This window comes from Aulonocara stuartgranti (assembly GCF_965226115.1).
Source record: "Aulonocara stuartgranti genome assembly, chromosome: 3".
Classification (NCBI taxonomy): Eukaryota; Metazoa; Chordata; class Actinopteri; order Cichliformes; family Cichlidae; genus Aulonocara; species Aulonocara stuartgranti.
In genome coordinates this window covers 40,505,547-40,520,451 of record NC_138941.1, presented here as the reverse complement: position 1 = coordinate 40,520,451, position 14,905 = coordinate 40,505,547, and the positions used below count along the sequence as shown (strand labels likewise).

General features: G+C 42.6%; 2 protein-coding genes across 2 annotated transcripts; both read left to right on the top strand.

Annotated features, from left to right (window-relative positions):
• The first annotated feature begins 415 nt into the window (after positions 1-415).
• Positions 416-8,387, top strand: lrp10 (low density lipoprotein receptor-related protein 10). The gene is made up of 10 exons (XM_082523526.1): positions 416-476; positions 1,832-2,007; positions 2,179-2,211; positions 2,428-2,572; positions 2,921-3,114; positions 3,211-3,551; positions 3,646-4,070; positions 4,857-5,051; positions 5,618-5,747; positions 6,463-8,387. Exons 2-10 carry the CDS (start codon positions 1,959-1,961, stop codon positions 7,120-7,122), a joined length of 2,172 nt encoding a protein of 723 aa, XP_082379652.1. The 5' UTR covers positions 416-476; positions 1,832-1,958; the 3' UTR covers positions 7,123-8,387.
• Positions 8,388-9,199: 812 nt separating this feature from the next.
• cirop (ciliated left-right organizer metallopeptidase) lies at positions 9,200-14,432 on the top strand. The gene is made up of 14 exons (XM_082523532.1): positions 9,200-10,066; positions 10,376-10,469; positions 11,071-11,122; positions 11,204-11,353; positions 11,628-11,753; positions 11,860-11,950; positions 12,390-12,535; positions 12,609-12,792; positions 12,927-12,996; positions 13,087-13,183; positions 13,319-13,426; positions 13,567-13,695; positions 13,915-14,024; positions 14,103-14,432. Exons 1-14 carry the CDS (start codon positions 9,724-9,726, stop codon positions 14,293-14,295), a joined length of 1,893 nt encoding a protein of 630 aa, XP_082379658.1. The 5' UTR covers positions 9,200-9,723; the 3' UTR covers positions 14,296-14,432.
• Positions 14,433-14,905: the final 473 nt, after the last annotated feature.

Sequence of the window (14,905 nt, the reverse complement as noted above, 5' to 3'; positions counted from 1 at the left end):
TTTATTCTGTATTGTATAAATAAACTTTTCTCACTTCCCTGTTTCTTCTAGCATCACTGGTGAAGTTTGACAGCAGAATAAAGTTCATTCAAATCAGACTCCATTTTTATGAATTAAACCTGGTGTCGGATATTTGTGACAGCTGATACTGACACCTTGTGTTAACAAATGCACATTTCACCTTTTAAGACCGTGTCCAATCAGCAAATGTAGTTTGTAGACACGCGTTAATTTGCTATATTAAAAAACACTATGAGTTTGTTTTAAATTCAGCATAACCGCTTGATATTTAAAATTATATATATATACAGAGAAACACATTTTTATGAATGAGGATTAAAGCTGTAGTAAACCTGCAGCTCCATTCGGCGGCTCCGGTTTTAGCATGACAAGCTCCGCCTTCCTTGACCTACGTCACGAGTTGTGATATACGGAAGTAGCTTCGAACTTGTCAACAAGAAAGGCCGACCGACATGGTAAGGGCTCTGTACTTTTTTATGAATTACTTGTGTTATTTCTGCTTCTGGACTCTATATTTTAGTTGGTTTGTGTGTTTAAGTCGTTCGTGTTGTCCTCACAGAGCTTTTATGGGGGTGTCGCGGTTTGAAAAATGCCCTTCAAACGACGCGAGCAGTGAGATTTGGCGTTAGCCTTTAGCTAGGCTGGGAACTAGCTGTTAAAGCTGTAAAGGAGAGCAGCTGCTCCTTTCTCCAAACCGAAACTGTGGCGTTACCTAATCTGTGGTCGAAATCTTAACACGTATGGACATAAATATGACTTTAATCAAGCAGAACTCGATCTCGGTATAGTTTTATCTTAGTGGGAAGAAGAAACAGGGAGGAAAGTGTTAGTTTTCACGGGTTTTTTTTTTCTCGGAAATGGGAGCGTTTCTGGCGTCATTGTTGAGAAGATTACAGGGAGGAAATCGCTGTGTGTGTGTCGGGTGTTACGTCTGACTGTGTGTAAATAAAGATCAAAATAACATCTGTGTTCAAGGGGCCTTTGCTGAGTTTTCCTGCCTTGATACTTCCTCAGTAACTGATTATTTTCGTGTGTATTAATACATGCTGGTGCTTGTGTGTGTGTTGCATAACGCAGAGGCATTTTTCCGCTGCTGTCCTTTTTGTAATTGTGGTTATCTTAAAAGTACCTTGTAACAAAGGATCTAAGGTAGTTTTAAAGCATTTTCAATATAAATAATGAACTTTATAAAATGTAGTATGTGTAATATTACTATATAATTAAAAATGTTATAATCCTTATATGAAGATAAGAAGTGATGGACGCCCAGTTTATTACTAGTTATAAACTCAGTTCAGGGATGACACTTAATTCTGCTCCACCGTCAGCTTACATATGACTATATTCTGCTATATCTACAGCATGCATTACTCACAGTATAGTTTAAGTTACTCTTAAACACATGCTCTAGTGGTTTACACCTGCACCTAACAAGGGAACGATTGCCGGTTTGATGCTAGGAAGAGATACAAATCCCCTTTGGGGAAGGGGGTTGCATGAGGAAGTTGCTCCGGCATGAAAACACATCAAACGCCTAATGAACAATGGAGCATCTAAACGTTACTCCTTAATTTAAAATCTTACTCATTATAACTGCTGCCGACAGCTGATTGTTTCAGAGAAGCAGTTATTGTGGATTTGATTGCGGAAATGTCTATTTTATGATGACTACGATGGATAATAAACAAATTAAAATAGCCAGTGTTGGCTCAGATGTTTTTGTGTTTCTCATTTGTCGTCCAGACAAACTTTGATAGTCGTTCACCCAGATCAAAGATGTGTCTCACTCATCTTTTCTTTTTCTCTACAGGCGAAGTCTTCTTGAACAAGACCTCCTGCCATGGCACTTCTCTAATATTTCTTTTTTACGCCCCCCCCCCCTCTTAACTTTTTATTAAAAAACATTTTTAAACATTAAAAAAAGAAACGTTACCACAATGAAAATCAGTTACAGCTTCCCTGCCCTCCTGGTTTTCTGCATAACAGGTGAGTGAGTGAGTTTTTGGCTGTTTGTGTATCTCTCTTAGGTGGCTGCTTTAAATGTTTATCAACCAAAGGTCATGTTTGAACTTTTCGTGTCATACAGCATTTACAGTCTGTGTGAGTGGCGATAATAAAGCACATTCTCTGTTCTCTTTTTGCTTATTTCCTCTGCAGCATGGAGCCGTTTTGAGCCTGCTCTCAGCTCATGTAAGGAAAACCAGTCATTGCATGTTTCATCATGTTATGAAAATGAATATGCCTCAAACCCACAGATAATAAACAACACCATTCATGGTTTAGTGACGTTTACATTTACATTTTCTTCACACCTGACAGGTTCAACATCAAACAACAACAACACTTAATTTATTCGCCAAACCAGGAACTGCTTTTATTAACTCTACTTTCTTGTGTTTATCACAGCCCACTGTGGGCGCTCCCTTCAGGTGGTGGACGATAAGGTGGGAGTGATCAGGAGTTCTGTTTACCACAGCTGGTCCTTCTGCTTCGGCTCAATGTCCGACGGCTGGATCATCACGGGTCCAGAAGATGAGCCGATCGTTCTCAGGTACGGATGCTCAAAGGTGGCACGTAAAGGAGATGACGCTTTAAAAGCTCGAAGACGTTAAATAATTGACTCCCAATTATTTTACCGCAAATCAGGCGACCTGGGATAATTATTAACAGAGTAAATATACCAGTTGTGCAATGCATTGATTGTTTTTGCTTTATTAAAAGTATATAAATGCTTAATATTGCCTGATCATTTTCTGTTATCGTTTATGAAGTAATGAATGACCCAGATATGGAGATAAAGACAAAAACAAAAAGTTTTTGAGATTCAGTGTCTGCGATTGAGAAACTGTGGGTTCTGTTCACTGATACAAACTTTCTCTTATTACAAATCTTTCCACAGCTTCTCTCAGTTTTCTGTCCGCTGTAAGAAAGAATGGGTGTCTATAAACTCGTCAGCTGGAGGTGATCCAATCATCCTGTGTGGCTCTAAGTTGCCGCAGCCAATCGAGCTCCCAGGGGGAAATATTACAGTGATGCACCACTTCCTCCCTCATATGTTCCCTGTGTCATCATTTCTGTTGAACTATGCCAGAGGTATGACGTCCTGACATGTGCCTGCTTGCAGTTCCAGCTCTTTTTTCCCCCCAATTATTATCTAAATGTTCCTTTTATCTTCCTCCCTTTGTACAGATCCATATGAAGGCGATTGCCCAGAAACATCTTTTAAATGCTACGGGGGTCGCTGCCTTCCCCACTCCTGGCGCTGTAATGGGCAGGTGGAGTGTCTTGATGAAGAATCTGATGACAACGACGAACTGGGTTGTGACTGTCCTTGTGGAGGGCTTCTTCAGACCTTTTATGGGACCTTCTCCCCTCCAGCTTGTCAGGGTCAAAGTCAGTCCTGTGTTTGGACTTTGGATCCTGAGGACTCCAGGCCGCTGAGTCTGGAACTGCAAAAGCTGACGCTAGCTTTTGGGGACCGACTCACTATCTACAACAGAGAGGAAGGCAAAGGAGACATTATTAAAATCGTGAGTTTCCCAACCCAAACATTCATTACTGGCAAATGTTTTTCTCTTTTTATTTATTTTTATTTTTTTTGAAAACCCTTCTGCATTTTCACAGATTACCAGCTCCTCCAATTCCAAATCGGTCCAAGTTGAATCCAACACCGGCGTGATGTCAGTGGTGTATAAAAGAGTTCTTGGCACAGAGAACTCCAACTTTAACGCCACGTTTCATGTTAAGGGCTACTGCCCTCCGTGGGAAGGTCGTTGCGGGGGAGCGGCAGGAGGTTGTTTTACACAGGAGCAACACTGCGATGGGAAGTGGGACTGTCCCGAGACCGGAAAGGACGAGGAGGGCTGCAGGAACTGCAGTCCGAATCACTTTCCCTGTGGAATGGCAGGACAGAGGACGACAGCGACCAGCAAACCGCAGTGCTACTCGCTGACGGAGAGATGCAACTACCAGCTGAACTGCGCTGATGGCAGCGACGAGAGGGATTGCACCGTGTGTCAGCCGGGGACCTTTCATTGTGACAGCGACAGGTCAGTGTGCACCTGTGTCACACAGCTCCACACACAACATAAAAGGAGTAAGGGGGTGCACTAGGGTTTGTGTCAGAGGGCGTTCTCACCCTGTACATGCTTATTTTACTCACCGTGGAAACGGGTGCTGCTGTTTTTGTTTTGCTTTGTTTCATAACCATTCAGGTTTGTGGAGTTTCAGGCTCGGGCGTGTCTGTATGTGACATATGACCATCTTAGAGTTTAAATTGGCTTTGCTGTGGTTTTTGTGGTTCTGCTGTTTTTCTGTAGAAATATCACCCATCCTGCAGCAGTGTGTGACAGGCACAGAGTTACGTATGAGGAAATAAATATGCAATGTTGACAGTAGAGATTCTGCATTCCTCCAAAAAGCATTGATACAGGTTATATTTATATACAGCTGTTTATTATGGTTTTACATTATTGTGATTATTTTTGATGATGCTATTGCTATTTATTGTGTAGTTCTGCAATAGTGCAATGTTAACTAGTTGCCATTGTTTGCATGTTTTATCAAAAGCCACAGTGTCTTAAAATAGGCCAACGTCCTTTTTCTAAATGCAGCTCGCTCTGTAACAAAAGCACAAAGTGTGTATGGGAAAGTTTTGAGCTTAAGCGTAGGGATCCTTTTAACTCAGCCTGTTTCACTTCTCCTTGTTTACAGCGTTGTGGTTTTATTGTGAGTCTTAATTCAGGCGGCGTCTGATGTTTTCTGTGAAACTGAACCTGCCACTCATTTTCTTCCAGCCTGCTCTGGTAACAAACGGCTCTTTGTTCCCTCTGCAGGTGCGTGTATGAGAGCTGGCGCTGCGACGGCCAGGTGGACTGCAAGGACGGCACAGACGAGCTCAACTGCACGGTAATCTTGCCCCGCAAGGTCATCACCGCGGCAACGGTGGGCAGCCTGGTCTGCGGACTACTTCTGGTCATTGCCATGGGCTGTACCTGTAAACTGTACTCGCTCAGGACGAGGGAGTACAGGTAAGTCTTTGAATGGTTCTGCTGCGTTTTTGTTTGAGGTTTGCAGCCGAAGCTCTTCTGCTCTACAAAGTAGCTGCTTTAGTTTATTTTCGTTCCGTTGATGAAGCATAATGAGTCTTTCTTGCCACTTTTAAAGAAGAAAAGACTGACTCATATATTGTGCTGATAATCTCAGATGATGAGTCAGGAGATGCAGACATTGTTTTCCTAACTTCTGGCTTTAATTGCTGCCAGAACTGCCAGACAGTAACTCTCAGATGGATAGCACAGCCTCCTACGACACTGACAGTACACTCCACACAAAAACAGAAAAACAGCCTGTTCGTTGTTGTTGTCAGCTAAATGCTTGAGTTATGTACAACAACAGGAACCAATAACCTGCAGTGTATTAAAAGCTTACCTTTTTTTAACCTTTAATAGTACCTCTTAGAGTCAAATCTATTTCTAGACTTTATATTTGTATACTTTATGTGGATCTGCGTGATGCTTCAAAACAAAAACAAAATGTGCCTTGCAAGTTTGCAATGTGTGTGACTGCATCTAAAAGAGCCTCTATCCTCTCACAGCATGTTTGCGCCAATCAACCGCCACGAGGCGGAGCTCATCCAGCAGCAGGCCCCGCCTTCTTACGGTCAGCTGATCGCACAGGGCATCATCCCCCCAGTCGAGGACTTCCCCATAGAAAACCCCAATGAGGTGAGAGAGCAGAGCGCCAGAGATTTTTAACTGCCCGCATGGACGCACCTGTCAGGATTTCATCAATCCAGGATCCTGTCAGGACTTTAGATCATGCTCATTTGTTTAAAGAACCCATGTGATTGACTGCAGCCTGTCCTGCAGAGTTACAATATACATTTAAGGCATTTAGAGGCGTTTTTTAAAAAACCCAAGTGTTGAAATTTCAGCAGGAAAAACTGATTAACTAACTTCAATTTTAATTAATGTGTTAAAACCTACAAATCAACATCTTATTGAAGGCTTTTTGATTTAAGGGCTTTAATAAATGTAATTAAACGCAGAAAAGCCGATAGCTGTTACTACATTAAACCACACACTCTAATGTGTAGTAGTGCTCTCTGTCTTAAAGCTCATCTATAGCAGCCTTATTGATCCCCAGCTGGATGTGGGCTGAAGTTGTAGGAGTGTTAAGATGAGGCTAATGTGCTGTTACTGTGCAAGTTTACTCTGAGTTTACTCCTTGGTGAGACAGCTGAGGCAGTGGAGGCGGAGGGATAAAGTGGCTGGCTCTGCCTGATGGGATTAGCTGAAGCCGCCTACACTAAGCTCAAACTTTGATTAGTGTCGCGTAAATAAATTCAGCAGGTTTAATGATTTTTAATAATGATTTTAGGATGTTGAACACGAGCTGCTGAAGGTAGTTGAAACAATCTGCTCTGTGTTTCTTTGTCAGACCTCGACTCTTTCTCTGAGAGGAATCCTGCAGCTGCTTCGCCAGGATGCCGCCAGCTCCCCACACCGCAGACGTAGGCCCCGATTTATCCGCCGGGCTGTTCGCCGCATGAGAAGGTGGGGTCTGATCCCCAGATCCGCATCCAGGCAGACTCAGTCGTCAAGCTCCAACCAGCAGCAGGCGCAGCAACAGCAGCAGTCAGACAGCGCTACATCAGGCCAAGAAGCAGCTCGCTCCACGCCCGCGAGCTCCCCATCAGCCGTGGAGGCGGTCAACCAGCCGGTGGCCCAGAAACTCGGCTTGTTGGCACAGCCAGCGCAGCACCAGCTGGAAGCTCCGCCTCCTTTACTGGCGCTGCCTTCAGCTCCTCCTGTCGCCTTCCCCCCTCCCCCTCCCTACGCACCCCCAGCTCCACCTGTGGACGCCCCCCACACTCCCCCTGTTGCCGTGCCTCCCAGTAGCCCATCTCTGGCCTCCATCTTCCACACGATAGGCTTGAGCATCTCCCGCTTCAGAGCCTCGCCCTCTTCCACCAACTACGTGCCCCTCTCTGCCTCGCCTTCCTTCTCCTCCTCCTCCTCTTCATCGGACGACGATGTGCTGCTCATCCCCCTCTCGGAGGACAACACTTCAGAAGACGACGTGCCCATGCTCACCTGAACGACTTCCTCACCCACCCCTTCCCACCCCCTCCCTCTTACTTTACCTCCCACCAGTCTTTCCACATTCGTTTGAACTGAAACACAGGAGCGGCCGGTGGTGGGACTCTTCCTCTCTGTGCCAGTCTGGTGCCTTTTTTTTTTTTTTTTTTTTAAATCGCTTTGCGTTGCTGACATATATGAATAGAGTATTTTTAAAGAAAGAAAAAAAGACTTCCTTAAGAAAATGCAGACGAACGGCACGGCCGATGAAGAAGCGCAGATGAGTATTATGCGTGAGCACTTACTGAACGCTGGGCTGCACGTAGAAGGTGAACTTTTATTTTTTTGCACAGAAGAATCTTCCCTATCCAGATACTGAGGCAGGCTACTGTCAGGTTGAATGATTATAGCTCTTATAGTAGAATTTGTTGTGTTTGTGTGACTGCGACTGTGTGAATGCAACTGCGTTTTAGTCTCGCGTAGACAGCGGAGTGTGATTGCACATGAGGAGTGTCTTCACTTGCACCCAGTCTCATGATATATCACGAAACAAATCCCCCCTTTTTAAGTGCCTTTAAGGAGCCTCCTGCAGAGACCTCAAGGATGTTGAGAATTCCTGAACACACACTGCATGCAGAAACACACACGCACACAATGAGGGTCACTTTTTCCTCACGTCGTCATGGTGACTTCACTCCAAAATGGATTTAAAAAAACTGCATGTGTACTCTTCAAGCTGGCAATAATAACTTTTTGGATACCCTCGTTCTAGTGCACATCGATTCCAACATTACTGCGTGTTTAAATACTTCTTCCCCCGGTGAATGAATGTAACCTTCAAAAAAACAAAAAGCAAACGTATCAAAAGACAATCTCTTTGGTGCCTGATTTTATGACGTGTGTAGGTGTGCACAGGAAGATGAGGCACCCTAGTGATAAAAAGGGTCGAGGGGGGGCCTCCAAATTCACAAAAGAACCTCACATCTGACGAGACTCAACAGCATTCGGTCACATTTCGACTCAGCAGACTTGTGGTGTGCCATTTGTAATATTAATATTATTATTATTACGAGTTTTGTGGTCTTTTTTTTTTTTTCTTTTAGCAGGTTTTGTCTCTCTTTCCTTAAATTGTTCCTGTTTTGCTTTGTTGAATGTATTTTTTGGGGAGGGACAGTTTTAAATTGACAGGTAAATGGGGGGGGGGGGGATTTTATTTGGGTCAACTTCACTGTATATAAGTAAAAAAATATGGCTGAGATTAAACGATTTGCACTTTTAGTTTTAAATTTTTTGTCTTTTTTGTGTTTTCTTTTTGGGGATATCGGCTGTGGGGGTGCCACCTGACACCTCAGTGAGACATGTCAGAGGTGTTTCTTTGTGCTCTGTATTCAAAGGATCTGTGGTAATTCACACAGACTCCCCACAGAAAGAAGGAGAGAGCTGTTCTTGGTGGGAATGCAGAAGTTGTGCTCATTGCTCTGGTTTGGAGGATAAAAGGAAAATGCTTTTACTTTAGAGCTCTGAAACTCCGCAGATGGACTGAGGTTGCAGCCGTCTACCAGGTAATAATACTGACTCCATTTAATTATTGAAGCGGTTTTCTACACAGCACCCCACGTGCAAGTTTCAACGCGATAACCTCTGTTTTGGCGACTCAATGATGACTCAATCTCCTTTACATCTAAAGAAAGCAAGATCTAAACGCTCTGCATTACATTCCTGTTTAACAGACCTCACACTCTACAAAACCCTGCACCACACAGTCCAGTTACACACCTGTTCGAGGAAAAACCTTACTTACTTCAGATTATTCATGATGAGGTTTCCCAACCTTTCTGTCAGATTGACTCATGCACTCTTTCTTCATCACTGCCTTTCATGTTTAAACTTGAACCAGCATCAAACAGGATCTGGACTGCTTCCTGTTTGCTGCTTAGTGTTTGTGCTTAGCAAACTTGCTTATCCATAGCTGTTCATTATGATTTCCATCCACTACTTTCTTCTTAAACAGCTTTTCACTTCATTTAGTAACCACTTTCTATTCAGTATGTTTATTAAACAGTTGCAGCTATTAGCCAGCTTTTAGTGAGCTGAAACCTCAAAACCTTGATTTGTTTGTTTTAACTATTTCTACTGATGAAGTATTTATTTTAGTTAATCGTGCCAGCCCAAACTTGTTCTCTAGAGACTCTGAAAGTTGTAAAATGTAATTTACTATTATTTAAATAGTTTGAGTGAATCTATCCATGTAGCTGCTTCTGTGGACCTCTGATTGGTCATTACTGACCTAAGAAAGCTCAAAGCTGCAGACAGAAGAACTCAGTGTTTACAGTTACTTTATTATTTTAACTGTTCTGTTTGCAACATGGCAGCAAGATTTGCTATGATGGTTTGGAGACAGAGGAGGAGCTGGAGTTAATGATGTTACGCTTAACCCCAAATTGTCAGAATAATACTATTGATCCTTTTTTATAATCTGTACAAATACATGACACAAAGACAGAAATAAATAAAATCAAATAAATTCACGACCATATTTTGGGATCCTCAGCGGCCATCTGAAACATTACATCATCTCCTCTTCCTCACTGTTACCCTGAAATAGGTTTCCACCATAACTATGGCTTCCCCTCCATCCTTGAACCTCTGGGTGGGGATTGTGCTGGTGGTAATGGTGGTCGTGGTGGAGCTCCCAGGAGCCCTGCAGAGGTGCATCTTTGATGAGCTTCAGGTCAGAGTGGTCAGCGCTACAGACAGCCCACCCAAGGAGCTCAGGCTCAGAAGGTCAGAGGAGCAGAGGAGCATCCTGGGAAAATCTGGCTCACCTACTCCTACCTCACCACAGCCAATGAGGATCCGGACCTGGATTCCGAGAGAGAGCGACAGCCTATCAGAGGCTGAGAAAGGAAGGCTGGAGGCAGCGGTGGAAGAAGCTGTGAGAGTGGTGTCTTCTTTACTGTCAGGTGACTGTTGAACAGAAACGGCTGGTGTGCTGTAGATTATTACACTCCACAAATCTGACAACAAAGAAATTTCAATGCAATCAACATTCTCTTGTGCGATAACTGAATATTTGTGTTTTTTAAATAAGTAACACTGACTTTATAACACTGACGTTTTTATGTATTTATGTGAGCTTGTGCAGCATAATTTCATTCTGCATTGTGTCTTTGAGGTAGTGCTCAGTAACAATATAGTAAATCTTGGATCTGAAAACACACACACACACACACACACACACACACACTCATAAACTGCTGACATTTTAACAGTGAACAGAGTGCCGGGCCCTTTACTGCTCAGCAGAGACATCAACAAATACTGCAAGTTTCTCTGGAGGGATTCAAGTACTATCAACTACAACAGGTAAGTACAGACGAGTGTAGCTCCAGTCCCTCAAACAAACATCTCTGGCAAGATTTGGGTCGTTAAAATGATTTTTTCCCCTATATTCTTATTTTACATACAACACAAAAATCCAACCAGCCAATCATATGACATGCAGTTAGACATGTACACATGGGTAAAAGGCACTCTTGAAATTTAACTGAGTATCAGAACGAGGAGGAAAGGTGATTTAAGTGACTTTGAAGGTGGCAGGTTGTTGGTGTCAGGCAGCTTATCTAAATATTTCTATATTTTCCCACAAACCACAAAACCAGAGTTTACAGATAATTATCCAGAAAAGAGAAAATATCCAGACGACTTTTTAATAAAAGCTGAGTATCATTTGAGTATTGTTGCTAACCTTCTGTTGGCTGCTTCCAGCAGGATAACGCACCATGTTTCAAAGTTAATGAATGCTCTCACTCTTTAAAAGAAATGTACACATTAGTGCAAGTAACTATGCATTTAAACTCACCAACAGGTTTGTATTTGTTCACTCATACTGTCCCGTATCTCTGAGCTCTATCAGCTGTCAACTTATGCAAATAAATGGAAATAAGCAGACTTTTTATTCTCCCAGGTGTGGTAGAGCCAACAAAAACTACGGAAGTGAAACTTGCCTGGATGCGACCGTGAGTATCAAATGTTTTTGCTGCCACACACAGCATGTACTAGACTGCTGCTTCTGAATAATACAGTATCAACATCAGTAGATCCCAGACGACCACCTGGCTGGATGTGATATTTACCCCGAGGCCGATTCACACAAAAGGACTGTTCTCAGACCTGAAGGTGCTGGAGTCCCTGATACCGACTTCCTGCTTTACCTCCATGTACAGGACACAGACAAGTGCAGAGCAGAGGTGCAAACCTACAGATAACAGAAAAATCTTTGATATAAAACCATTGAAAGTTAGTTTTACTTCATTTTTTTCCACTCAAATCCCAGCAGTCCTAAAACATTTTGACATTTCTTCATTAAGTTTCTATTCATGATTGAAAACAGCAGTAAATTGTTGCTCTATTTGATCATATATTTCTCCACTTTCTTATAAGAAATAATTTTTTAAAGCGTCTAAATTAAACTTCGCCCACGTGGCTTTCACCTCCTCCTCAGTGTATCTTCTTGTTCCTCAGCCCAGTGTGTTGGCCTACGCTGTTCACTGCCAGACGGACAGTCACGGGCGACCTGTAGCTGGGGTGGTGGTCATCTGCAGGGACCGGCTGACAGGAGCCACATACAGCCACCAGACTACAGTACAGGTACGATTACTTTTATGGATACATGATGTGAAAAGTGAGGTTTCTGTGGCTGTTTTAACAGAGAAGGATGGATCATGATGACAGATTATACTCTTCTGTTCTCCAGACTGTCATTCATGAATTGTTCCATGCACTTGGATTTTCTAAGGATCTCTTCAGCACCTGGAGAGACTGTTACTCCTCCTCCTCTTCCCAAGGTTTTTAAACACATCATTTACACCACTTTATCCTTTTTTTTAACTGTAATTTAACAAACATTAGTGAGTGTGTAATAACTGTGTAAAAATTCATTTTTCTTAATGTGTGTGAGTGAGGTTATTATAATAAAATCTAACGACGATTGAGATTATATAAGCATTCATCCTTACTTAACCACACATGCGCTGGTGTCTTCAAAACGTTTGTTTACTTTACTTTGAAACTGTGCAAAGTGTGGACGAAGAACAAAAATTGGGAATTAAAAATGCAAATATTAAGTGGTAACACACAAAGAAGAACACTCAAATCTGATTAAAATGTAGAAAACATTTTTTTCATTATAATAAGTTAGTGTATTGAGTCTGACCTTCATTAAAGATCACATGCTTTGGTCAGAAGGTGGTTCTTTATCAGCGATTTCTTTGCTGGATCCTGCAGTGGGTGCTGATTGTTCTCCTCGAGGCAAAGCGAGTCACTCAGACGGATCCGGCCACATGAGGATTTACACCCCGTCCGTCATTTCAGCCCTGCAGAAGCACCTGGTGTCCAGCGATCCGGAGCTGGGAGGACCACTGGAGAACCTGGTACTGCACAGCTTCAAGTGCAGAAAACTTTAACAAACTAAAAAGGAAACCTAACGGTGCTTTCACCCCTCAGGACGCAGCTCCAGGCAGGGTGTCCTCACACTGGGAGTCCCGGGTCCTGCAGGGCTCCATTATGTCGGCAGTGCTCGGGGATCCTAGCACAGTTCGGATCGACCCAGTGACCTTAGCTGCATTACAGGACACGGGGTGGTACACCGTCGACCTGAGCCGGGCTCAGAGTCTGGTCTGGGGAGACGGTAAGGAAACTGAAATATGAAGAAAATGCACTGAAAACTGCATCATCATAACAGGAGACTTAACAAAAGCTGAACATAGACACTCTGTGATCATACTTTTTAAATAATAAATTTTTTTTATGACTTATTAATAGGTGAAGGAGCCATGTTTGGCTCCCTGTCAACCTGCCAAGATAACTCCTCATCCTTCTTCTGCACTGGAAGGTAAATTAAAGTAATTTAGTGTTAACATATATTTTCATACAGAAATTCTGTCACTTTGTCCTAAATGTTTGTGTTATTTGTACTTCTCAGTGGACGTGGATGTCATTTTCTTCATCTCCACAAGGGGGAGTGCCAGACTGACCAATACCTGGAGGGCTGTCGAGTGTATAAACCCCTGCAGAATGGAGTAAGCTGAGTATCTTCGTGCATTCACACTAAACACTGAAGATGAGAGGACATTATTATTATTATTATTATTATTATTATTATTATTATTATTATGTATTTATCTTTAGTACACGTTTTGAATCTCGCACTTCAGAGTGAATGCTGGAAAAAAGAAAGCAGCAGGTGGACAGCTGAAGATGAGCTGAGCGGGGAGAGTTTCGGCTTTGACAGCAGATGCTTTCTCTCCAGCCTCAGCACACAGGTGTGTGTGTGTGTGTGTGTGTGTGTGTGTGTGTGTGTGTGTGTGTGTGTGTGTGTGTGTGTGTGTGTGTGTGTGGTCCTCCCCTGTACTCTCTTCACCCTTTCTTTTGAATCCTTTGTAACTTCTCGTCTGTCTTTCAGAACCAGAGTCAGGTCAGCAGCTCTGTGGAGGGCCGGTGTTATAGGCACAGGTGTACCGGACCGAACAGGTATCAGATCCAGGTGTTTGGCTCTGAGTGGGTGGACTGTCCAGCAGGGGGCAACATTCAGGTATAATAACATAATGGCTTATTACAGTGTTATGTGTTTTTGGATGAGCATTAATTCAGAGTTAAAACTTGCAGTTTTTGTGCATATAAACAGTTTCATTTATACAGATGTTTCTATTATTACCACATTTATATGATTAAGAGCATCTTAGTATAAAAACATCCTAATGGATAATACAGTCAACATCTCATATATAAAAATGATTTATTTTTGCATCAGATTAACAGACACAATGGTGCAGTTTTCTGCCCTGACAGGAGGTTATGTCTGTACCCTGATGTGACTCCTCCCTTAGATGATGTCAGGACACTTCCTGCATGCATCAGGTGGTGAGTACAACTTCAAACATGCCCCGGCGTCCGTTAAAGCAACATATACTTCATTTTAACTTCTCTTTGTCTGTGTAGTGAGATTTCTACCTCAGCCCATGATGGGACCTGGTCTCCCCTCAGACCACCCACAGACCCACCTGTATCCACAGCGCTGTGCTTCACTGCTGCTGTGTGTCTGCTGGCTGCACTGATGGTGTCCTGCTGGAAATGTCGCTCATGTATGTTCAGAACACGCATGGTGGCCCCTGACCAGCAGGGTCATCTGTAGAAAGCCTGTTCTTAGGAATGGGCAAAGACTAAATTATAAATTTTAAAGTAAATTAAAAAACTGCTTTTACTTTTATTTCCTGGGGTGTTTTTATTTTCTACCTTTGATTGTCTCGCTGTGGAGTTCTCTATCAGCAGGGGAAGACCCAAGCCACAGAGATGGAGAAGCTGGATTTATACTTCCATAAATCAGTTTTTATTTTTGTCAAATGTGATTTTGACGACTAAATGTTAGTTTCGTCTATCAAAATCATTTCCCTGTCATGGACATTTCTCTAACCTACACTTGTTTATGGCATTAAATACAATGTAAATTCATAGAGGATGAGGGTAAACAGTAAAATAATCAAATATATGGTAACAAATTGTCGATTTTTAACTGTATTTAGATTTTTTGCACTGATTAAACCTCCAAACTATCCTCATCTTCACTTTTGAACATTTAGGTTCAGTAATTTAGAGATAGTCTTACTGCTGATACAGCAGAATCGAACGAGCAATTTCCTTTAAAACACTTCCTCTAGAACAGTTTTGTCATCTCACAGGAGTGACACAGATGACAAATGACCTGTGATTGTTATTGTAAGTGAGCATATTATTTCCACAAGATG

Bases quoted from the DNA above. Each gene is read 5' to 3' on its own strand.
- lrp10 (XM_082523526.1), top strand. From the start codon at position 1,959: ATGAAAATCAGTTACAGCTTCCCTGCCCTCCTGGTTTTCTGCATAACA. The intron at 2,212-2,427 runs GTAAGGAAAACC...TGTTTATCACAG, and splicing joins TGAGCCTGCTCTCAGCTCAT to CCCACTGTGGGCGCTCCCTT. The intron at 3,115-3,210 runs GTATGACGTCCT...CCCTTTGTACAG, and splicing joins TCTGTTGAACTATGCCAGAG to ATCCATATGAAGGCGATTGC.
- cirop (XM_082523532.1), top strand. From the start codon at position 9,724: ATGGCTTCCCCTCCATCCTTGAACCTCTGGGTGGGGATTGTGCTGGTG. The intron at 13,427-13,566 runs GTGTGTGTGTGT...TCTGTCTTTCAG, and splicing joins TCTCCAGCCTCAGCACACAG to AACCAGAGTCAGGTCAGCAG. The intron at 13,696-13,914 runs GTATAATAACAT...TTTTTGCATCAG, and splicing joins CAGCAGGGGGCAACATTCAG to ATTAACAGACACAATGGTGC.